General features: G+C 30.2%; 1 protein-coding gene across 1 annotated transcript; it reads left to right on the top strand.

The window, feature by feature from the left end:
- The first annotated feature begins 255 nt into the window (after window positions 1-255).
- LOC132723731 (pancreas/duodenum homeobox protein 1-like) lies at window positions 256-27,870 on the top strand. The gene is made up of 2 exons (XM_060708497.1): window positions 256-1,304; window positions 27,291-27,870. Exons 1-2 carry the CDS (start codon window positions 785-787, stop codon window positions 27,737-27,739), a joined length of 969 nt encoding a protein of 322 aa, XP_060564480.1. The 5' UTR covers window positions 256-784; the 3' UTR covers window positions 27,740-27,870.

Raw genomic sequence — 27,870 nt, 5'->3', positions numbered from 1 at the left:
AACTAGTAACGAACGAGTCGTCTGATAACAGTGTGTTTACATTTGCCATTAATTAATAAAAACAAGGTGAACAAACATTATATATCCTTACGCTACAACTTAAGACGTAAGGATATGTTCGGCGTGTAATTAATTTTCCTGCACATTAGTCAAAGACACACGCTGACCGAAGGGAAAGTGGACAGTCACCCGCATGCCTATTTAAAGCTTATCTGATAACTGTCAAATTATCAGAAACCAAACAAGTCCAGCGGCGATAAATACAGCGGTAGTCCCTCTAACCAAATGAGGACAGTTTAAACAAATGGTCTACCGTTACAGAAGTGATATGCGCTTAATGTGCCTGTAGGTATCTGCTGATATTTTAAGATTTAAATTTCAAAATGAGTCAGATTTATAAACATTAGGGTCAAGGGTTACTGTTTTGGGACGGAACAAGCAAAGAGGTTTTGGTGTTTTAAGCAATCACCGGCAAGCTTAAGACTGGAGGAATGTAATATCTTTTTCAAGGAGAAAGTATGATTGGATAAATTTTGTATTGATAGTGTAGCGTTAAAGAATCATTTTGTTTAAAATCAATATTAAGAAGACAGGACAAAATTAAGATAGTGTTGAAAAGAGTGTACAAATTAACATTCTTTCATGTTTGAAAATGATTAACATCCTAGCAAAGTGAATGTCTCAACGTAAGATTTATTACTCTTATGATTTACTTGCTATTAAATCGGAAAGATTTTTAATATAAGTGTTTTAATTCTAAGGGTTATTTCTTACTAAAGTATAAATGTTACAAATGGAAGGCGCGAGTGCATATTATAATCAACCTATGCAATATGCACATGACAACAGTTATAGTGCCGTCAGTGGTGCTTATCATTCATCGCAGCCGGCTTGCGTGTATGCCAGAAACACCGGGAATGGCGGGTATGGTGGGCAACCCATGTCCGTGGTGGAACAAGGACTTCATGGAATTAGTCAAAACGCTCAGCAAATATCACACAATCATGGAATACAACAACAGGCTCTACAACACATGAATCCAGGGGTAGCACAGTCACAAATGGCCAACACGACTCCGGCACATATGCAAAGTGTTCAAAGTGCTCATCATCCGATGGCAGTTCCGCAGATGCAGCTTTCGACTCCTCCGCCGGCACACCAACCACAGAACACAGCTCAGATGTCCCCGGATGTAGACGACGGTGGGTTACATAGTCCTCAAAAAAGTCCGAACTCTAATTTACAGTTTCCATGGATGAAAACAACAAAATCTCACGCAGCACAATGGAAAGCTCAATGGCCAGGTAAGAATTGTTGACAAAAGTCCTGCGCTTTTTCATTAATTAAAATTAACCATTTACATTCATTTACATTTATTCCAATCGGCGCAAAACTATCTAAAATCAGCAACAAATTTAAATTATGATTTGCGTAAGCGAAGATCATTAAATTCAGACTAGTACAAACCTACGTTTCATGTAGATGAAATAATAATGCCTGATATATTGACATATAATACTAACGCTTACAGAAGTAATAACTAATAATTGTTCTTAGTAGGGTGCTGTATTATAATTTCAAAATATAATAATTTATATTTATATGTTTTCATGGTGTATGAAATGATATATGCGTTCAATGTCTAAAAACAACTTTAAAAGATTAAATCTCTTTTAAACTAAAATGTAATAATATGAACATGATAAGGAGGCAACATACAGAATAAAGATACAAAACACACAAAATATCATTTGAACAACCGTGAAATACTTTTATGATAACGTTTTGTAATGAAATTCTTCATTTTTCCAAATTCATTAAGCAAAGAATTTTTGCTAATTATTTTAAATGAAAACCATTTAAACAAACGATTCATTACAGTTAGATTATTCCAAACATTAGGTAAATTGATCAATATGTTTTTAAATATATTAACAGACAAATGTTCTTCACATCAAACGACACTGATAAATGAACAAAAAAAGAAAACTAGTTCTAACTGTACATTACATTCAACATAGAGTCCATTTTCAAATGTAGTTTATACTTCTTATACTTCTTTTAATGTAGATCTAAATATTTCATAAAATACAAAATAATTATAAGTTTCGCGTTAACATTATAAAATATCTTTAAGCAGCACATATCAAAGATATTTATGTAAGTTATCATGAAAATTTTGACAATGTATTAAAAAGTAATATATTGTTAAGGGAACAAAGATATTGATTTACACATTGAAATCGGCACTTACAATCCACTTAAATTACCAAAATTACCAAAACGCAAAACAGTCCTTACTACGTAAGTCACGCAGTAGAAATATGGTTATAAATACTGCAAAATCAATCTTTAAATGCACATAATATGTAAATTATCACTTGAAATTTGAATCATTTTACTTTTTTAAAAATCTTAATACAGTTTTCTGTAATTTTATTTTCTTGAAATATGTTTACTTATCTGGTGGCCTGTAACTTTAAAAAGATGAAATAGTTGAATTTATTGGTACATAACCAAATGATCAATAGATTATCATAACTGCTCCGAATCTTTGCTATTTTTCAAAAACGATATTTTGTCCGTGTGACATAGTTTATCCATACATATATAAAACGCAAAAAAATGAAAAGAAAGATTGAAATGAAACACCCATTTGTGTTAACGATATATTTATTAGGGATTTGAATTCACATGTGATATATTACTTCTTATTTTCTTTGTGATTTACTTGATCATTTAACAAATTATAACAAATTTAATTTCAATCTTTAACATTTGGTTTCATGTTTTTAGTAATGATGTGAAATATTTTGTTCGTTCTTCCTCCAAAAAAAAGAAATCCAAATCATATAAAACCTTGGTGTATGTTTCCTTTTTAATTAAAAATCATACATCAAACCACATTGTTAAAAAATATTTAAATTTTGGTGGCAGTGTAGGTTTTTGATTTATTTTTTAAAAACATTTATCATAAATATTCTGAACAATAAATCTTAATAATCTTTTTTCTCAGGATTGAGAAGACACCTATCAGCTTCGTCTTAACAAACTGAATACCTTTCTTAGTTCTTTGAATGAAATTTCGAATATATCGATTGATATTTGTATATGATTCCATTTACCTTTTGCTCATTGATATAATTACTGCTATTGCCCGGTCTTTAGTCATGTAAGTACTTACTGTATGCTTAACATATAAGTAAGCATGTACATAAAAAGCTTGGGAAACAAGTAATTCTATTTGTCCAAAGTCTCTTACAATCTATTTCGGAATGTTGGTCCACTGTTGGACTATCTTTTAAAATGTTTTTGATAATCTTCTTACTGTATTTACAAGTATTCTATGAATTGGTGAATTTTAGGAGTTTAATCATTTACATATGTGAATTTTATACTTGTTAGTACTATGTATTGGAGTCACATAGGTATGGAAAGTTTTTTATATAATTAGAGGATTAAAATGGAAAATGTCTGGACATAATGCGAGTATCAACTTCTGCCTTCCATTAAAAGTTGTTTTTGTTTGTAGTATCATAGTCTGTTTGTAGTATCATAGTCTCTGAGTATTTAAGTTATAACCTGATGCTTTAAATGTTATTGTCTTAAGATAAGAGAAGCTTAAATATCGCTTACACTTTTACATCTACATCGCATAAAAAAGAGTCTTACGTGGAATTCTTATTTGTATGAAACTTAAGATAAATGAATAAACTCATATAGGAAAATAAACATATTAAGTGATCCAATATTCGCGGGGATTCTGTTTTTATCAGTCAGTGTTATAGATTGTACTTCCGTGTACGTTTTTGGCATTTGACATACTGTATATTTGATAGTTTCTAATTAGGTATTTCAATATAAATTTATATGTTCTTGTCTCTCATTTATATTAAATATACTAGTTAGTATGTTTTATCGCTATCACCGTAGTTAAAGGACTGAAATATCTAGAATGTATCACTGTAAGGGTGATTTCATCATACTTAAACGGAAGCCTTTCGCCACATCACACAGCGGGGTTCTTTATGTTGCTGCTTTTGATGTCTGTACTGTATTTGTATTTCGAATTCCTCAGCGTGAGCCGTATAGACTGATATGATATGTTAGGATCAGAATTATGTACAAATGGGTAAAGAAATTCAGTTTTTATCAGCTTGGAATTATATGAGCTCACGTTTGTAGAATTTAAGTCCGGTTTCAAAAATTGACGGCAAACTCCGTGTACATTGATAGTAAATCAATTAAATATGAGATAAAATCCAACATCAGAAGAAAAAGAAATATGAATATTAGCAATTCATATTTTTGATCGTTCGACGATTTTTTTAGACAATCGTCTGCAGGTGATAATTCATTTTTCAAAGAGTTTGAATTCACATGACTTGTCGTAAAGAACAAATATGGTATTCACTTTTATGATAGCCCTAAATAGCTAAGTTTGTTACGAAAATATATTTTCAAAAGGGTTTTTAAGCTTCCCACTCAATCCGTTTTATTAACATGTATTTTTATAAATAGTAAAAATAAGTAGTCAAAGGCAAATTCTTAAAATTTCCTTTGATATACAAACGTTTTTGCTGGGGTACATCAATAAATAATAAACAGGAAATGTTGTATGTATATCTATGCAATTTATTGTGTAAATGAAGACATTATGAATAATTTATTTTAACAAATAAACTATGTTAGATATAAAGAATCGGAGTAAATACTTCAACTTGCTCCAATTACTTAAAAACAACTTGGACATGTAAATAAAATATTTTGTTTATGAGGGTATCAAAAATCCTATTGCAGCCCTAGTCATTTAGATTTACTTATACATCATATCCGCAACTCGTAAGCGTGTGACATTGGTCGGACAATTTCAGCGTTATATCAGTATATATACTGGGAAAGAAAATTTTGACAAACCAGTGTATTAGTGTCTTATAAAACATGTTTTAATGATTATCTGAACTAACATAATAAAACGTTCCTGAGTATGACAAATTTTCGGTCGATGCAACGAAAATTGAGTCTGCTTCTTTATCGCTAATTGTCCTTGTTGCAATTTTTATAGCTCTTCAGAATTCTTAAAATGGATTTCAACTCCATTTACAATGCATGTAGAAGCAGAAGGGACTCTAAATGCCGAAATATTTTGTTTTGAGATTTACGTACTATATGAAGTCATATGTAGGTCAGTTGCAGTAACTTGTGTGTAAAATTCTTCCCGGAATGATAATTCTAATTGTGAAAACTGTAAAAAGGCGTTTAACGCTTTTAGCTCAAATAATGCAAAGGATTTTTCAAATAAACGATTTTCAATTTAGCTCTGTATATATTCCTTTGTTATTTTTATATTTCTTTCTGTTTTATGTGCCCCAGTTCATGAGGTAGTTCAAATTTTATAAGTCTGACTTTTTGGCATTAGTGGAGTTCTTTTAAAGGAATACAGATATATGTGCAGTCTTAGAGCATAACGCTGATTTTAGAATTGAGAAAATACGAATGTACTTGTCAAAACATAATCAAAACATCATGCAGCTACCAAATGTTTTATGACAAAATTTTTATACAATAAAAGGCGACATGAAAAGAAACGCAGCCAAAACAAAATAAATGTTAACAATTTCAAACAATTTGAAACCTACACACACCTACACAAGTAATGGATACACATTTAGATGCGCATTAGGAGACCACAGAATTTGATATAAATAAACAGAAAACGGAAATTATTGAATAAGGAAATTGCTATTCACATTATTTGTTTGAAGCTATATTTTCTGCTAAATTGATAAAAGAGTATACTGAAAATATTAGAATGAATTACGAATATCTGGTTCCAGTTTACTGTTAATATCCGAACACATATCTAGATCTACCAATATTTTCCCCATTAGGTTCAATAATACTTCACTTGAATAGAAGAAATAGCATAAATATTGTTGAATTGATGAAAATTGATGAAAGAAATAATCTGCATCACTTTTATTAAAGTGAAGTGATCCATTTGTTTAATGCCATATACCATGTAAATTCTAACAAGAGTGTATCAATATGAATATTTCCTTCCTTTAGTGCTTATGAAATAACATTTTGTCTTTTATGGTGGTTGCTCTTACTTCGATTCCAGAGCCTTCTAGCAGATAAATTTGAAAAATTAAAATTTACCTTTGTTATCAATTAAACAAATCAAGGGGGACTAACATTGTATATTTAGTTGAATGTCAACGCCGAAAAGTAGAGAGTTTCTGTTTTTATATTTGATATGATATAGCATTATATTTTTTATGACTTATATTATGTTTAAGTTACCGCTTATGGGCACTTTCACGAATCTTAACTGTCGTTTTAAGATTCGCAATTCATCTTCATTATTTTGACTGATATGAAGGCACCCTGCGTAGATATTGCAGCATAAGTGCATCTTATCGTTTTGCACAAACTGAATAAAGTAGTGCTTTGGTTTGTAAGAAGCTCTGCTTTTTAAAAAGTATAAAAGTATGTTTGTTCACCAAACAGTTTCATCTATAAGTAAATATATATCAGAATGTGTTTATTAGGATTGATTATCCAAATTTTTTGCGGGTTCTTTGGAGCGTGGGAGATGTTGCTTCAGTATCACTTATAAAAAGACTCAAACCGAGCGTGCATCTTATCATTTGCTACTGTTCAATGCAATTGAAGGATAATCTGTTACTTGAACATAAAATTTAAAATGCTGTTAGTTTATTTTATACTTTCATTTTGTGGAAATTGTTTAGTTCAAATTTATCTTTATGGAATTCTAATTTGGTTCTCACATAAACATACGAGTCTTATGCATTTTTCTCTATGCGTCATGAATGTTTTTTACTTTATTGTAATTTTAATAATATCAGAACTTATAATTATTAAAATGTTTATCTATTTATAGAGAAGACATGATATATTTCGGTATTTGTATTCATTTATTTTTTTTGCGCTCGTATTATTTATATATTAATCACGCTAAAACAAATCAGATATTTTAAGCTATTTGCGATATTTGTATATAAACAAAATATAGTTATACTCCATACTGCGTTTGGAATACAAAATAATTCTTGAAACCGCATTCGAAAATTGTGTCCAATAATCCTGGTGTTGTTGTTTTGTTAATATTTCTCGAAAACATTCAACAGTCCACGTTATTATAATATTTAATTAAATAATAGAACACTTCGTTCAGATCTTCGTATGGTATATATGATATGTTAAGGAACTTTGCCCAGAAGTGCATGTTCAACCGTATATTACAGCAATTTGGAAAAAATAAAGGTGTTGTGAATACTTTCCTTATGTAATAATAAGATGTTTATGAAAAACGCATATAGAAATATTTTAAGAAACTTATTAACCATTGCGACCCTTTCAAAGATATAATGATGAGGACGATTTGTGTACCTCACTATGAAAATTAGCAACGTTAGTGAAGATTTTAAATTAGCTCCGCGTTTTTAAAATGTGAAAGAAAAATATCATTTTCTACCTCTGAAAAAAATGATGGGTCGTCCTTGTTAATTGATCTGAATATTTTGTGTAACTTCTACGAACATAGGAAACAAAAACCTAGCATATGGTAACATCAATCTTTGTATCCTGCTGAAAAATGATTTTTTTAGTAATAATACAGTAAATTCTTATTTTTTTCGTGAATAACAAACGATGAAACATAATATTGTTTGCATTTAATACCAGCTTTAATCCCATTGAAAATGAAGTATTTAAACATCAGAAAATATATTATAAACCGTAAAAGAAATGTAAAAATACTACTAGTATGCGGAAAATTAGTATTTCTTTAAAATTATGTAGGAAGATATACATCTTAATTCAATCGAAAATCATAGTACATACATATCAAGAAAAAAAACTATAACTCTTTATAAAAAAACATAATCAATTTTGTGTTATTGACATATTTTCATAAATAAGACAACACAGTGAGGATTTATTCAAAGCGTTGCAATATGTCATAACAGAGGACTTAAATGACTTTATTTTGATTTTCGAGATAGTTGCAACAAAGCAACAACAATAGTTTTACAAAACTGATGATCTTGCAGATTTTTTAGGAGAACAATGTCACCATTTGTTTATATATATTCTGTACAGTCAGAAGTATTTTGTTGATGAAAAAAATATTGTGGTTCGTACTTTGTTAATTAACACCGCAAATTGTTTAGCTTATCCAAAAGATATACGTCTTTAAATCGTCATGTTATTATGACAACATTGATATCTTAATTTATTCAAATATATCAAATTTTGAATTATATTTCAGCTATAATCCTTTTATCTAAAAGCAACCGAAAATCATTAATAGACATAAGTCAATATAAGAATAAAATTTCTATATTTAATGTGGAATTATTCATATTACTTTGGTCAAAATATCAAACCATTAACATAGACTTTACCAACGACCTTTATAAATAAACGTACCGCTGATTAACTTCAAAAATGTTTTGAAATGGTTGATTATTTCCCAATATCTCGTTAAATATGATTTTTTTCCACAAAAATGAATGTTTACCGTACATGTGTATATGTCTTTTAAAAAATAACTAGATCATTATTGTTTATTGGGTCAATAATAAAAACTTTCTTATAAGCACAAAAAGCATGTCCCTAATGAATGCTACAATAAGGGTTAGAATAAAAAAGGTATCAATTACAAACATATTTATGCTGTATGAAAGATATTTGATTCATCTATATTTATATTCATTTATATTATTTATATTATTTATATTTTAATTTTCATGAATATGTAAATCTATGACTATCTTGAATATATATTAAATGATTTACAAAACGAATGTGACATCTGAATATATAAATACATGCAGTCTTTTAGATGGGCGAATCGCTCGATATGTTCACAATGCCATTTAGTATGTTTAAATGAATAATTATTTTGTAGTCTCTGAATACATGCAAAACGAACATGTTTGTCGCTTGGACAAAATGGCGAAATGGTTATCATTATATTTATATCTTTTGCTTTCATGAGAAAACGGCATGATATACGTACCATGTCTCATAACGAATAAGATAACATACATTTCAGGGTCTACATTTGGGCATACTGTGTCAAATATGTCAAAATGTAGGAATTCTGTCTGTATGACTTTGTTATTTAACTTTGCTTACACAATTAAGTGTATGTTAATTTGTCCGTGGAAGAAAAACCTTACAAGTGCGCGCCATTTCTTTGGCAGAAATCAGGTGTGTTAAAATTATCACAATAACATTTGTTTAAATGGCTGTGTATTTATCAATTTATTGAAAAAGGCATAATTATACGACATATGCGCATGGTCACGCTATAATCATTTGACAGAATATAGTTCATTTCATGGCTCATTACCATTTTATTATTATTTTATTATTCAAAATCCAGGCCCATGGTGACGAACCATTAACATTTGTATTTTCCCCTTTCTAGTTATATTTCACGGAGGAAACTGCTCTATATTAATCAATTATAGTACTGCTCTGTTAAAGAGACTTGCATTGAACAGAATTTACTTGGAAAATGTCATATAAGATGGCTTCCAAAATGGATGCCAAATTATTAAATTCATCATATTGGTCGTACTGAGCAACATTGTTTTTTATGTGTTTATCTTTTAAAAATCCATTCGTCCGTTTATGGCAGAGAATTATCTTTAAACATGTATAAAGTCATTTTTTGAAAATACGAAATTAATCACTTTTCTAGTATGGCGGTCATTTCAGAATGGCAGCGTTTAAGTGGTTCATAAAACAGATACATTTTGTAAAATCGTTCAACACTTACTTACACTTGCTACATAAGATTCGATTGATGCAGGAGACACAGGCAAAATTTTCATTTCTTTCCTTTGAATTTTTTATGCATTATTATGTAAATGTCCTCAAAGTGAATACACTAAGCGGTTACAGGAACAAAACTTTTCCTCTTATAAAGAATACAATAGTGGCTTCCTAACTTCACCCACGTGAGTCAGGTTAGGGCGTTAAGATTTCACAAAAGTTATCACAGTGAACTCTATAAACGTTAAAGAACATGTCAAATGAATGACTTAGACTTGTTTCGATCATACAATATCCACAATATCTGTTATTGTAACTTCCGGGCTTTGTTCAAGTTACATGACTTGTTTTAAAACTATTCGGTGGCAACATTTTGTTCAACATGTGTAGATATATTTGCGCTTTAAACGCAAAATACATAGAAATTATACAGAAATTAATACTGGGACTTTAAATAAATGTCATTTTAGTGTAATTTGAGTACATTAGATCATTTTAATACTTTATCATTAATTTGCCTGAGTATCCCTTTAAACGTTTCATGCTGTAAATCAACGGTTTTATTAAATTACACTCGTGTTGTTTCATTTTCAATCCAAAGTTGCATAAAATTGAAAGTAAGACATTGCGGACATATTAATGATGATATAAAAAAAGATAAACTTAAATTTACTAATAGTAATAGTTGCTTCAGTTTCTTTCATGAAATAACATGACTGATACCTGGAAATCGATAATTGTGAAACAGATTTGAAATTAATTTACAGCTGTAAACCTCGTGCAACTTTATTATGATGTGTGTTGATTCTAATTTACTTGTTACAAGTCATTTAAACACAAATTGTTTTTTTCTTTTGCAAAAGAGATGCAATAAGATGATATTTATTGCACTTTATTACATCCCAATCATATTGAATTTTACGGTTCAATATAACACCAAAACTTATCAAGTAAATGGCTGACACAACATAATGTTGTTCGAAACATCTGTTATTTCAAAGAATACATTATTAAGTTTTGCTATATTTATAGTTGTAACATTCATAAAACATTCATTACTTACATCTAATAAGCAACAACAAAAAAGAACAACATTTGTTTGGAATTTACTGAATCTAAATAGTACTAAGTAAGATCATTTAATTGCACACTGATGTACCTAAATATCGACCGTATCCTTTAGTTCTCAGTATTTAAGCAAAATTCAGTTTGCACCTTAAAAAGTTTTGAATCAAAAGTGCATGCAAAGGTATTAACGCACTTTTGGGTACATTTCTCCATTTTGACCCAAAGTTCGTTTAACCCAAAGAGCGCTTTGAAGTTTACCACTACCCTAACGTGCGGTGATACACTGCCACACTACTTTATTGAATGCAACAAGTAAATTTCAATTGATATTTATAGAAATATCCTTTGAACCCTTGTGTTTTTATCATTCAAGCGAAGCAAATTATAAAATTAAAAGGAAATACGGCAAAATGCGAATTTATTTTCACTTTCATCTGTTTACTCACTTTACACACTTTGATGGGCATAATGTCACTTTATCAAATTTATCAATAATGAGTATTTTCTTAATCTGATCCAGAAAATAATGACGAAATAAAGTGTAATGTATTTTATTTTTTCACATTTTTTCTATAGAAAATGAAGAACAATCTTACTACTGGGGTTATCCAAAACATAAAGAATATTACATCCGTCCGTCTGAGCGTTAAAATCAACAATCCTACACAGATTCATATACAAATAATAAAATATATTATAAAATATTCATTCCTTTAAAGAACACAAACTTTACTCTTTTCCTTAAAGAATTTCGTTTGCGCGTTGGAACAAAAATGAAAGCCGGGTATTTTATCGTCTATATATGGCAATATGTGCAAAATAAACTACCAAAAGAAACGGTCTGCATAGGATAAATTTGCTCAAAGAGAAATTAATAACGGTAATAATAATTTATCTCTAACCACAGGATCTTGAAGAGTGACTACATAGTGATTAAATCCGGAGAACGTCGATGGTTTTCGGAAATAAATGAATGTCGACCATTGTTAATCTTTCGCAAATCAAACGGTTTGCCATTAGCTTCGGTAAATAAATCTGTTTAAAGAAATCATTTTAAGTATAAAAGACTTAACTTATCTTGAAATGTTACAATAGATGTGTTTCTTTGATCATTTTTTTTCTATTGTTGTAACCTTAGTTCTAGAATGTCCGTCATATATATTCAAAAAGCATATACGTCACCTACAAATGTTTTATGATAAAACAATTTCTTCAACAACGATATGATATATTCTTTGTAATAAATCTTTGGTTAACAAGCGTTTAAAAGTAAGAGTAAATTGATAAATAAATTGTTTAATTCACAATGTTATAGTCATACTATTGCATTTTTTAACTAACTGTTAATCTATTGCTATACAAAGCTTCCTGATTACATAGGAATTATTTATTCATAAACAGGGAAAAAAACGTGGAAAAAAATTGAAATCGTTTTAACACATTCTTAACTGAAGTTTACAAGGAACTTTTCTATATGATCTCTGTCTTTACTTTAAATGTTAAAAGACAAGAAAAGACAAAAGCTGATCAATAGGGAAATATTAAATTCTTTCGCTCGATTACAATATGGTTAGAGACAGTAAGGCCAGCCGTTGGCCGCGAAGAGGAGAATTGCAAAGCAATTAATCAATCCAAGTTTAATTAATTGCGGAATATTTATTTTGTTCATGTCAAATATTGACAACAGCCTGGTGGCCACTTAAAGAGTGATTTTGTAATGTCAATCTATGTAAACATCTCATGTCAAATAAATATTCATGAGGTTTGTTCATGGATATTTATTGCTTTGAAGACTTGAAAGTGAAACTGTAAATTATTGACCTGGTGTTTATTGTTAAATGTCTTATTATTTCGTCTAATGTGGATTTTTTTTTAATTATAACTTTCTTGTGTATTGATCAAGAATTTAAGTTGGCAAGATATAATTTACTTTGATCTATTTTGATTAGGTGATTACATTTATAAAGAATAACTTTTGGTAATCTTGATTAAACATTAGTAAATATTTCTTTTAGAACGTTACATAAGTCTTTGACTTTCTTTTCAATCCTGCATGCTGTTGCACATAATTGTATATGTCTGGACTATATGAAATGAATATTGTTGAAACATTAGTAAAAATATCCATCTTAATTCACTTTAATATACAACTATATTCAACTATATTCATAACATAGCAAAGGAAAAAGTTTATCTGTAAAAATAATAATGGCTCGTGTTGTACTGTAAATAATATTTCTCAAATTTATTTTCAATGTTTACTGTTTAAAATGGGAAATATTTTGACCTGAACTTTTCTTTTTCTCTTTTACTGACAGATATTATAATTTAAATTGCTTTAGCAAATTTTAGGGACAAATATCGAAATTTTCAGGATGCTGCAAATGTTATAACATTGTACATTTTACATGGTGATTTTAACCATTTTTGAAAATGGCTTGCTGATATTAACATCAAATTATGTGTTTGTACAAATGTCCCGTTCTAAGATACACAACTAATCCTCTCTCATGTTTTGGCAAATGCATTAATTAATTGAAAAGTCTACTTGATTAATTTAAAATCAGTAAGATTTCCTAAATGTGTGGTTTTGTGTCGGTTGATATCGAATTCATACATATACAAAGAAGTAGATCTTACAATAACTACCATTATTTTAAAAAGAAAATCAATCGACATTTTCGAAATTCCTTAGGCATTAACCTTTTTTAATATTTAATCTTATATAAATGCTCATAGAAACCATTTAACATTAAATTGTGCCTTGTATGAGTCATACATATCCCTGAACGTAATGTCCGACATTTGCTGACAAGTACTCGCAGTTATATCTTGTTCGTTCTAGAATAAAGATGTTCATTTTAGTTGTGTAAAAATATTACATCGTTTATAAAAGCTGTTCACACCTTAAACAAGGCTCTGATTGGTCAGTGGCAACCTAGGATCGACCTGTTTATATACACATTCCTTTTTGTTAAGAGGTTTTTAGCATACCCTTACTTGAATAACTAGAGTATACATTTGAAATGGTAGAGATTCTTTAATCCACATAAACAATGCTATCTCCTAAATCCGCGTACAAGGAATACAACATTTAAACAATGAATAATAAGGTATGTGAATGAATTTGTCTTCCTACGTCACGTGACCAAACCTGTCTTGATACCTTGTGTAGAAAAGAAGCTATGAAATGAGACATGGCGTAATGATGATGTTTAAATATAATATTAACTGTAAAATTGATTTTAATTTGAGCCACTATGAACAAAGAGAAAAACTTATAGAACTCGCATTTCAGGCTGTTGAAGTATGCTCAACACTTAAACATTCAGCAGTAAACATTTCTCTATTCTGATAATTGTTTCATTAAACATTGGAACTAATGAAGAAAGTAAACGACTGGTTTGGTATCATTTTTGTAAGGTGTTATGAAAACATCAAGACATTTTGTAACTTTTGTGTTTGTTTTGAAACTTCGGTTATTTTTGTTATAGACAAGAATTTGTAAATTTCAATTAAACAAAACATTATTAGTTGTATGTGTATTTTCTTGTTGTCATAGGAATAAGTATGTCAAATCATACAACAGACACCTTGATGAATAAACAAAAATCATACAACAGACACCTTGATGAATAAACAAAAACAGACTTAAATCACGAGAGAAACCAATTTGGCATGTGCAAGCTGACATACAAACATGAAGAATGAAATAATGCAGGATACCATAGCTTTATTAATATAATAGCTTTATTAATATATACATACTAAAGGTTTGGAATACACGCCTTGACAAATATACATAAAGAACAATCACAGCTTTAGACGTAAACCAAGAGGAGAGGCCTTGTGTACAAGTACACATGTGCAGTTATTCGCCCTGATGAAAAGATTTTAAGACTTTAAGGTCCGGCTTGCATGTTAAATAATACGTAAAATATGAAGTAATGTGTTCAAAGACCATAATATATATGTAACATCGAATTAGACATAATTTGAATTAAAGATTTATATAACTCTCTGTATCAATTATTCAAAAAGCAAGTATCATATATTGAGACACTTTTAGAGTACACAAAAATAAATATACTATTAAAGATATTTTAATCACACTAATTAGTCATATTCTTTAAATGTATTAAAAGAAACAAAATGAATATTAGAGAATAACACATGTTTTCTTACTGGACAACGCATGTGAAGTTTTCCGTACAAAAATGCAATAAACATTAAAAAATATTTTAATATGTTTTTGAATAATAAATAATGTATGGATCGGCACAGTCACGTAGTGATCTTTAAAATGGCTGTATGACCTATGTTCCTTTGTGACGAAAATCCCAGTAATACAAACAAAAACTTGACATAAGTAAGGGTTTGTTCCGAAACCTTCGTTGATAAAGGAGTTTACCACGATTAACTGTTTGTTTTCCAGTAATTTATATAGATTGTTTGAACAAAAGTTCTTACTTTATTTCTAATCTTTAATTTAGCTTCAACTTAAACGAAGACAACACGAGACAAGTTTAATGATCTCATTTATTTTATTAATAAGAGTAATAGGTTTTTTGTAAATTAAAACATAAACAAAAGCTTTTCATTTACACAAGCGTATCCTTTTCTATGCAATGCATCTTCACCCTTTAGGACTGCAAAACAGAAATAATAACTTATTTCGCTTAAACATTGAATTGTTCTTACATCAAGAACCATTCAAAAGTTTTATTTCATATTTACAAATTGACAGGTGATACCAAACTGATACATTTTCACTTCATCTTTTTCTTTTTTTCTTGTTGTTGTTCTTTTCTTTTTTTTAAATTGACCACTCAACTTTGAAAAATATTCAGTTTGTTTGTCATGTAAATTATTGCTCGACAACAATTCACATAACATAATTTTCAAAACATCATTTATTTGAGAATAACATATGCAAAACGGCAAATAGGGCACCGTCAGGTTTTTCAGACATTCATTTCGTCAAATGTTCAAAATAATGTCTAGTGTTTTAACATTATTCAATCCCAATTTACGTGAATATTCACCTGAGTTATCAAGCTTATCAAGCTGATTTTGAAGACTGTGTGAAGAAAATAATTTTATATCAAATAATTGAAAATGAACTAATACGATAGTTATAACAGTTTGAACATTGTTCCATAGGTACATGTTTTTATTATATTATATATAAATATGAAAATAGACATTGGAAATAGTGGTTCTACATGTATAAATTCAAGAAAAACAAATAGAATTGTATGTAGGTATAAACTGTACATGAATCATCCAAACAATGTTTGACGTTTAACTTTCATTAATGTAAGGATTCTAAAGTTTCATCAATGTAACTTCTTAAATGAAACAGTTTCGTATTTCAAATGTTGCAAAGACAATATCAGTAATCAGAGGTATGTATGTTTAAGAGATGTGCTCAAATAAAGGATGCAACATACAAAACATTTAACAATTAAAAATATTGTATTTCCGCCTTCTGTATCTCTGTCTCTTTGCTTTATTTTGGATAAACGTTGCGCTGCGTTAATTCTTTTTCTCCGAGAAAAATAGCAACATCATTCTTTAAAAAATCATGAGAACTTTTCCTCACAATACGAGTAAGTTAAATCTTCTTTTACTTTTTGCAGTATTTGATTGTTTGAAATTATATTTTCTTCCGTATTTGACTGTTTATTGACTGTTTCATTTGAATACGCCCTTTCTAATTGAATATTAAGTGCTTCAAAGACATTAATCTTCTTCATTAATAAAAGTGTATGTTATCGCTTTTGTTTTCGTACCTTAATAACAGGTTGACTTATTTCGCCATCCTACAATTGTTTATGTTTTGAAAAACCCTTTGAAACGCTCTGAAAAATCTTAAATTATATTGTAAGTTATATTATTTCTTTAATCTCTTTTGCCATGCTCCTAACTGAGATTATACACCCCGGAGTAAAATTAACTGTTTAAGAAATCAAATGAAAACAACCGAATTATGGTACTTATGTATTTATTATTTTAAAACAAACTAAGAGATGTAACGAAACTAGTATAAAATTCTGGTAGACATTTTTATATGTTTGTCTACATGATGAGAGTCGTTAAACCCACTTTTCCTTCAAACACAATGCAATTTCTTTTCTAAACAAGCAATTTCTACCAACAATAATTGTGAATTCAGAGTTTTAAGAAATGTGGCACCGTAAAGGACTTTAAAAGATATGCAGTATACGCATCCATTTATTTCTATTCATCAACATATATTTGTAAAAGAACATAGGAAATGACTTCAACATGAAATTTGCATTATCATCTTTCAAAACGGTATGATAATTGCCAATGCATGACCTGAAATATTTGAACTCTATCAGTGTTTATGTTATGTAATTTCTAGAAACAACTTTGTAATAGAGACCTGTAAAGACCTGTATAATTAGCCACTTGTTATTAACATAGAGCACCGTTTCTATAAAATATAACATGGCAGAGACAAACGGAAGAACAGTTTAAGCGACGTTAAATGATGGATTACACTCTAAAAGTGAAATAAACATTAACTTTGCTCTTGATTCGCAATGTATGCGTGTCGTCTAGTCTCGAAACACTACAATTATGTGAATGGATATAGACCAATTGGTAGAAATATTTCTTTGCTTTATTCTATTAAAGCAGATTGGTCGCATTTTATTACGCGCTAATGACATAACATGTTTTGGGAAGATATCAATTACATATGTCATTTTATCACTTTGCCTTGTAATGGTTTTCTTTGTTCTGTTTGCAATTTTCCTGCATTGGTATTAATTCAAGGAGTGGGATTTATTGAATTTGAAAACAAACCCAAAACTATCAAATAATACAACAACCAAGTCCGTTTATGATAATTAGAAATACTTATGGTATTATAACAAACATTATGTAATCAAATATCATCATTATATAATACTAAATAACATAGAAATAGTTCAGAATCACTTATACGGCAGTACTAATATACTGAATACAAATAGCTGATATTCGACACATGAAACAGTATTTATGATTTAATTTTTTCATACTCGGCCAAAACAAGACCATTTTAGTAACAATTTATGTACGTCTTAGGAATTATGAACTGGTTTTGCACAACTTATTCAAAAATGTTACATATGTAACTGATAGAGTTACTTTTAAAAGACTATACTTTAGTCAGTTTTCAATATTTCATTCTGCAAGTTTTACCCGGTTCCATATAATATTTCGATATATCTTAAACCGACTTATTTTAGAGTACTTGCATGCCCATTTGTATAGCTCTAAGTTTGTTAATCTTCAAGTGTCATATGTAACATCCATTTAGTTCGGCGCATGTTACACTTTTGATAGTCTTCAACATTTTGCATGTTAAAAGATCAAACACATGTTAAGGTTATTGATATGAAAAGGCTTGTTTGCTATACAGCTATTATACAAGTAATAAGAAAAAAGGAAACCCGCTTTATGCTTCCTCAATTTTTCGTTAATTCATAGATGTCCGCATAACAGTTGTATCTTTATCTGCAAGAAGATTTATATTAAAAAATCCACAATTCTCACTATGATAATTGAAAAGAAAAAAGGAAAACAATTTCACCCTTCGGTTAGAAATTTATTTAATCTTTTTTTACCCGCGTTGTACACCATAATGTACGAGAACATGATTTTGAGAATATTTTACTGAAAAGTGTTTGGTTCGTCCTGTTCTTATGAGCTTCATTCCGTCCATAATCTTAGTTTTAAAAAGTAAGAAATCCGATAAACAGACTGGTTTATGGGTAATTTTACTGGTTTATGTGGAAAAGTGCCACATATAGATCGAAAAAAACAACAACACATGAACCCCAAATTTTGGCATGTCCGTTCGCCCGTCCGTTCTTACACATGGATTCTTATGTTGCAAGTCATTTTATTCGCTTATTAGAATGGTAAATTGGGTCTTTATTTTAAGTAATAAGTATGTATAACAATTAAATGGCTTTCTATATTATGTTAAACTGGTCGAGTTAAAGGCTTAATTTACGGCACTCTGAGATAGCCCTTGTATGTGTTTATTTCTCAAAATCATGTCAAAACAAAATTTAGTAGTAATAAACAATATGTTATAATTTACCTAGTGCGTTAATTAATATTTTATAATATACATGTAATTATTAATTGATTTATAGGCCTTAGTGGATAACATTGTTAAAGTTTAGATGTTTGTTCGGAACCTTGGTTCCATTTCATCACATTTGTTACGTTGATCGAAATGTTACTTTTATTTTTATATATTTCTCACTAGTTAAAAAGACTAATAATGAAATAACAATATTGAACATAACAAATTCAATGTTATTCATTCTAACACTATCGGTAAATTTTCTATATAAACAAAGAAGGCCCGAAGCGTGCATTATTCTGCAACAATGCACTCGCCGTTCTTATTATCTCCCTGTGTATTTTCACATTGAGGGCGCCATTTTGTTTGAAAAATCTGATAAATAAAAACAATTTTTTGTCGAATTTTGTTGTGAAAACTATCTAGACTGATAGAAAATGGTCTAACTAAGAAAATAAATCCGAACACCAATATCTTTAATTCAGTCGTTAACGCTGTACAGACGTTTAAAGTGTTGTTTACGTGACGTCACAATGTAGCGCCAAACAGCACGTGCATCAAGTACGCTATTTTAACGTCGCAGACGAGTTAAGTTTTACATTTATTTCACTTTTAATAATTTGTATTTCGCTTGGAAAATTATAGACTGAAATAAAATAAACAAACAAAGTTTTATCAACGTTTTCAAAATTCGTTATTCTCAAAATGTTTCTACACACGGTAGATTTAACAACAGTTTTTTTCAACCCACTGGAACGGCCTTTAATTTAACCGCCAAACATAAAGTGCTACTTTATAATAATAATCATATTTTTTCTTGACGTGTTAGAATGGAAATAGATATTAATTCTTCGTGCATTATTGTATAATAATGCACGTTTTTCGTTCAAATGCTTTGTAATTAATCACTCAGGCCTACCGGCCTTCGTGATTATATTACTACGCATTTGAACTCAAACCGTGCATTATTCTACAACAATGCACTCAGAATTGATATCTATTTCCTAAATAAAATGATTTGTTCATTAACAGTGTCTTATTATGTCTGATATAACGTTTAAAGGTTTCACCATTTTTGCATGGAAGACTACTTTATTCTAAATGAGAATCTGCGCTGACACAAAATTTATGTTAACAATTATGATACAACTCAAGTTGTACGTTTTAAAGTTAAAATTGATAAGTCGCCTCTAAACGTTTGTATTTAGCATTACATAATGTATTTTTAAAAGCCCATGCTACAAGCTAATTAAGTAGTTTATTCCTATATCAATTTTGGTCGAGTAGCAAGGGCGGTCTAAGTAGTTTGTTATGTGTTTTGTAATTTAGTTACGATTTTAAGGTTGTAAAACATGAAACATCAAAGATATATTTGACATGTGAAATGCAATCTTAATGCAGAGGGTAAAATACATATAAGCTCTACTGAAAAAGTGTCACTTCGTGGAGAACGCATTTTTATTTCTTTTCGTTTTTTAAAATGATCAATGTTTTCACATCTTCAAAAAAAAATGGGAGTGAATGTAAAAATGCACAGTCATGGGAACATGATAATAATGAAAATTATGCTGATTATATGGTTTAAATTACTGGTAATGACGCCAACAGTATCTTGGTTTATATATACGTAATGGATAGATACGAGAGACATACATTTTCTTGTCACCCAAAACCTTAAAAAATAACACACATATTTATATGATACATATTCTGTCATTTATTATGTTATTAACATATAATCATAAACGTCTTCATGTACTTTATATAGAAAGGATTTGCTTTGGAGTCACAAGCGACAGTCTGAGACACTAACTTTCCAAGCACCTGTGGTACAAATATTGATAAGCAACAACAACAACAAAGACATTCTTTACCTGAAATTTAAAATGTAAAAAAAAACTACTTTCGTTTAAAAAATTTCTATTATCATGTAAAAGTTTAGAAAAATTCTATTAAACAATTTGCATTCTGCATATACGTCTAAAGAAGACCTAAGAAACGACTTATACACTTTATGTACTTGGCCTGCCAGCGGCAAATGATTGATCATGGTCTGCATTGTACGCTATTTAGTATATATGTATTTTGGAATCCCCCCCCCCCCCCCCCCCCCTCCAAAGAAAGAAAAGATACATGATTTTGTGCAGTTTGAAAAATGGACATGCCCCTGTTTTAGATATTTAGAGGTGAAGATGACTTATTAAACATTTGAGTCAGGTATAATCATAATTCATAATATATCATTTAAACATATGTAGTGGTATGTTCACACAAGTCAAATAAACAAATTTCCTATTCAATATTATATTAATACGGCTTTTACTGTCTTAGTATAACTTCGGAAATCAGTTACTGTGCAATTCTTTATAAGTTGGCTCTGCATATACAAAAGCGAGTCCATCTATCTTAAAACACTTCATAGAAACTTATTACCAATATTTTATGGAATAAGTGTAAATATTTAAATCAAATTTCAGCATAATTTTTATCATTAAAGCGGCCTTCAGTTTTTATTTTCTGATGGAAAAACAATTCTTTGTTGTTTCAAACTAAGTATTTCAGTAATTTTATCTTGGAAAAGTGCATTATATCTCTGTTAAGCCTTCTTCAAAACAACGTCCCGAGAGCTATTAATAACATTTCAGAACATTTGTTTCTAAAAATAGAAGATGAGGAAACGAATCCTTCACTATAATTTGAATAAAGAGAGCGGACCGGTAGAATAGAGGTATCAAGGGGTTTCCTTATCGTTTTTTGTATTTTATCGTCGGCAAATTTCTTTTTCTACCTTAATTCTTTTGATTTGACAACTATACACCTGAAAATAAGCACACCGCGGAAATTTTTAATTGGTTGTGATTGAAAGCACTGTCATGAGATGACAACTTAGTTGAGCTAAGAAATTGTAATTTGTTAAATAGCGATACCAATTTAGTAATCATAAACCAGTAAATTTATGGGTTTAGTTTATTTTTAACCAAATTATTGAAACATAAGTAAATGTGTGTTTTTTTACCAAAATGCGTCTCTAAGTATAGTGTTGGGGCGTTTACAAAACATTTGCTGGTGGATATTTTTGGTAAATGTTGACGATTACGTAACCTAAAATAACATTATGTAGCCAAGTCGTTAGGATAATAGCCTTAACCCTTCTCGTCATACTACCACTAAGGCGTCTTATTTGATTTTGAGTTTTTATTGGTGCAAAGCTTGTTCCAGTTGTTGCAGGTTGACTACAGGTGGCTCGTACCATTAGAATAAATTCTGAAATTTCAGTTTTGTTCATGTCAAAATTGAGGCGAAATGCCGGTTGTGCTTAATTTATTTCCAGGTGTATATATGAAACGATTTATCTAAAAATAAGATACATGTATTTAACCTATAGAAAAGCTGAAGGCCGCTTAAAATGTGATGTTTTATAAATATTGAATAATCTACTAGCCTGTTCAAACATTTTTATTATGGAATATATACGTATTATTTGATAGACTGAACTACATAATTGGATACTTGTTATAGATTACCATACATTCTATTTTTCCATTAGCTTATTATTATGGACATGCCAATAAAAAAATGTAATACTAAATAACCTTCTGAAAATCATATATGTACAGCAGTGCCATATTTCTGATTATATGTCGTTTTTTGAACTCTAAGTAAGGCCCTGTCACATCAGACTGCGCTTTCACTGCGTTTGCACGGCGTTGTAAAATTTAACAAAGCGCCGCGAGATCGCAATAAAAAATGTTATATTTTTGTTGACATTAAGACTTTATGGAGTCTTCACGGCGTCCCCACGGCGATCATGGCGATGTTACGGAGCTTTCACGGCGTTTTAATTGACGATTGTCTTCGTTCGGATCGCGCTTCTACGACGTTCTTTGCGCTTTCACTGCGCATTTACGGCGGTCATACTGCGTTCTCGCGGCATTCACACTGCCCTGAAATCGTAAAGCTCTGTAAAAGCGCCGTGTACACGCAGTATAAGCGCGGTAAAGACGCCGCACAAACTCCGTACAAGCGCCGTGGATAACCACCGCGTTCATTCGGCGTTCCTTTTGCGCTTTCACGGCGCTCCTGTTGCGTTGTAGGAGATGCTACGGAGTTGCTACGGCGTCCTATCTGCGATCCCACTGCGCTCATTTTAGAACGCCGAGTGACGGCGTTTGTTTTGAACATGCTCAAAATGCGCGCCGTCTGTCGGCGTTCTATGCGATGCCACAACGATGCTACGACGATGCTGCGGCGATGTTTGCGATCTTACTGCGCTCACCTCGGCGTTCTGAAGTTTCACTGGACGCTGTGAGAACGCCGTCCTAGTGTGACAGGGGTTTAAAGTAATATTGCTCATAATATGACCTTTATTTAATGATTTATAATTTCTAATGATATAATATTTAATATCTATGTTCTGTTTTATTTCCAAATACATTGTAATATGTAATGTTATATATGTGATTGTAAACTGTTCATATGTCTTTATAAATGCAATGTCAAATTTATGAGTAAATGCATGATCACATTGAATAGCATATGTGATAATATGCAGTATGTATTTTCTGATTAAATACAATCTCATAGTTCTAATTATGTGCAATTTCATAGTTCAAATTAACTGTAATATCATATTTCTGATTATCGATTGATGTGAATTCAGGTTAAAACACAAAATGATAAAAGGCTTGAATTACTTAAATTTATAAAATAAATAGAATAAGGTATTCATAATGATCAACTCATAAGGTAACATAAAGCATATTATTTAAACAACATATTATTAAAGCATAAGATTTGACCAGATAAGAAACAAAAAGTTATGCATATATCACAAAAGGTAGATTATCACAATTACTTATACAATGATAATATTAATCACGGGTTTTCTTTGATATATTATAGAAAAAACTGTAAATACTTGAAATAAGACACCATCTAATGTAAAGATAGTAAAAGCCTAGAATTACCTATGAAAGGTAAAAGGCTTATATTCAAAGGTGCCCATTGATTATACTTGAATCATTACACATTCAATATTGGTCTTCGTATATTAATATAAATGAATTCTTTCAAGAATAAAAAAAGTTTTTTTCATATATGATGGCACTTGTGATTTATAATCTTAAAGATAAGTTGCTTATTTATATTCTTAGCATTTAACAAAGACATATTTGACAGGTTGTTCAGGTTAATACCTTCTCTTACATCCAGACCATAAATAAATCTAACAATTGTATTTTACTTATTTGAAATATGTCTTTAGGACATTTCTTTAGACTTAGGCACCAATAAGTACAAGGATAATCTATGTGACATTGAATCGAAGCAAAACACAAATAATTTCTTGTCTTAGTATCTAATGATTTTTGGTTTCTGTTCATAAATTTTAGACGTGAGCTTACTCAACTGACAATATTATTACCAATACTGTCATCTGGTTATAAATTATTTTCATTGACACAAGATAAGTTACGCTTTTTCACTCAATAGTATGTCCTTTATAATACATAATTCTAAAATATCTTAACAGTTTCAATTTCTTTCCCAACCAAATAAAATTATATAATCAGTTTCCTCTACATGTAGGTATTAGCCAATTTTAACAGAACCCATTACACTTTTTGATCACTATCACCAGCATATAAAATGAGTTTGCAGTCTGGGTCAGTACATATAAGCATGTCATTCGCAAAACATAAAAATAGTAGGGAGCCTTAAACATTGCCTTGGGATACCGCATATTTAAGGTTCAGTAAAAATATTGAAGCATACACTTTGTAATCTTCCAGACATATAAGACATAAAGCGGTAAGCGTTGTGCAATAAATTTAGTGGTCAAGGCCGTCGACTTATCGTCGTTATAATGGTTAAGGAACTCCAGTGAGATCCAAACGCCTTTTTGAAAACAAAAACAAAATTAAATTCTTATTCTAATCAGATGGCGCACTGAAAACAGAAAGATATACAAAAGCTAATATTTATCAGAAATAAATTGAAAATCGTATTTTATGCTATTCTTAGCCCGATTTTAGTGAAAAATGTACTGGAAAAACGTAAAGAGCAAATTTTGCACACAAGTTATTTGTCTGTATCTTCATCAAATAGAATACGTTTCAAGTCCCGTGACGTAAAAAATAATTGATACTGATACTGGTTTATGTCATACATGTATTTCTGATATTGTATATTGTATAATGTCATATTTCTTATCATATGTCATGTAATGTTTCTGATCATGCGTTATTTCATATTTCTGAGTATGTGTTATGTCAGATTTGTGGTTATAGATAATGTCATAATTCTCATGGTTTGCAATGTGATATTTAGAATGTCGGAATGACCGAGGGGTTAACGCGTTGGACAAGTAATCTAATGATTCAAACCCCGACATGGGCAAGTCGTTGTTTCCTTGAGCAAAAAACTTTACACTCATTTCTCAGTACTGGTTGGCTCCAGGAACGGATTCGAAAGTGTGTCTATAAGCTTATAACTTCCTCCACAATCGAACTGAAATAAATTCTGTGTAAACTAATGTGATATACGAGATCAAATTGAATGCCAATTTGGTTTTTTAAATAACTGTATGTCTCCTTTCTGCAATGCTTAACGAATGATGTCATATCTGTTAACATAGTAACCATTCTTACAATGATAAACAGATCATTGTTACTCGTTCAAACGTTACAAAGAACAATTATATATACGATACATGTATCAGAATGGTTTGCTATACATGAAATGGTATATTCTGCTTACTAAGGTGGTTATAACACTTAAAAGTAAGACATAAGATGTACGTATCATATTGACACGTCTTATAATCTGTAAAAGGTAATTGAAAAATCAGTTTGTGTGACGAAGTAGGGATCTTCAGTATTGAAGGGGGTTTATCAACAATCTTACGCAACTCAAGTTGCATTTTTCTACACGTACCGTCCAAACATATCAAAATCTGTGACAGGTAATATCGACCATGTATTGAGATGATATTACAAAAACCTAACTGCAAAGATATTTACATGAAAGTTTTCTCTTCAAAAGCGCAGTTATAACTTTCATAACGACACCTGCAGGGTGGCTTTTTTGAACCTTTATTGACAAGAGGGTTAGCATAAGCTCTTGGTCCATATTGAATACGGAAATGATAAATTGCTTATCTGAAAAACAGGAATTTTGTGATTTTATTGTAAGACAATAATCGTTTCCATCGACTTCATGCAAAGGTTCTCTAGAAAAAAATAGAGAAATAAAAAAGATATTTTGTATTTACTTAAAAAATAGTTTGTTGTTTTTTGTAAGATATAATCAATATGTTCGTACCAGATTGATGTCATTGAACCAAGACTTTATAATAAGTGGACCACCTACTACGCCTAAATAATTCGTATATGTGGTGTATTAAAAAAACATAACAAAAGAAACAACAACAACAAACCAAAAACAAACAAAAAAACTCTCACGTAATCCAAGTAATATTAATTAATGCCAATTTGTATGATACACACAACATAAAAATACATATATAATGGAAATATTCAAAATATCGATTCATAATTGTGTTGCATCATTTACATTGCCAGAATTTATCAACTGTAATTTTCAATAAGTAAAGAACTACAATCACGGACATAATTTTGGCTTTATTTCATTATGTTATTTACAGTTCAGTTTTTAATCATGAAGTTTTTGAATCCAACCTTTTTCTATTTTGCAGTTCTAATGGTGTTATGTTTTCTATATTCTTATAACGTACAGTCTGATATTCGAAATAATTTAGGATTAAATGTTTTATGATTAATGATTCATTAGGTGTTATTGTTGCCATTGTTAAGATATGGATAGAAGGAGTATAAATCAGAAACATTTTATCTTATATCAAACAAAACACAATCACAAGAGATAAGATCTTCGTTTATTTATTACCTTCGTGTAATTATTGTGTAGGTCAGGCGGGCTATCTGGTGTATGCACAATATAATAACGATATATCTAGACCAGGTTTTAAGATTTTATCTCGTTGGTTTTAAGGACTATTTTGAGAGCATTAAGTGAGCTTGGGGTGGGGATTACGTAACTTTTATCACTTAGAGCTGTCAGACAAGTATCAAACCTTAAACCACATGGCTTTCACTTAATCCCATCCAGATATATTTTGAAAATTATAAGATATTGAATAATCTGTTTCCATAAAAGGTTATATCAAAAACTTCAACAAGGGAAATTAAGTGCAATTACTTCATCATTTCTATTTACTATTTTATGGACAATGTTCATATCGTTTTAACTTGTATTCCAGGTGCCCAGTATTCAATGGAAGATGAGAACAAGCGAACAAGAACAGCTTATACTAGAGGGCAGCTTCTCGAGCTTGAAAAAGAGTTTCATTTTAACAAATATATTTCACGACCTCGTCGGATAGAACTTGCTGCCATGTTGAATTTAACAGAGAGACACATAAAAATTTGGTTTCAAAACAGAAGAATGAAATGGAAAAAGGATGAAGCTAAGCGACGCCCACGCCCCCTATCAACCGGAAGTGCTGATTCTCCTCCTAGCCCGATGTCGTCACATCCGGATTCCCCGCGTTCCGAGAGCGAAACAGACAATAACAATTCTATTCATACAAAACTTGGTGCAAGTAAACTAGAAATCTCATTGTCAGATATCGATTCAAAGCCAAAATCGGAAAATGATATAGATCAAAAGAAACATTGTGGGGATCTGAAATCTCCTACAACATTATAGAGACAGCTATGAGCAACTTGTTTTCTTGTCAAATACATTAAAATGCTAGTCTCCACTAATACATAAGTCACCATTTAACAAATATTCTACAAATGTGTCTATGATAAAAATCAATAAAAATTCGTCATATT

This window comes from Ruditapes philippinarum, unplaced genomic scaffold (assembly GCF_026571515.1).
Source record: "Ruditapes philippinarum isolate M1 unplaced genomic scaffold, ASM2657151v2 ctg2832_1_1_1_1, whole genome shotgun sequence".
NCBI classification, from domain to species: Eukaryota; Metazoa; Mollusca; class Bivalvia; order Venerida; family Veneridae; genus Ruditapes; species Ruditapes philippinarum.
The sequence above is the reverse complement of the archived record's forward strand: the minus strand, read 5'-3'. Positions and strand labels throughout refer to the sequence as shown.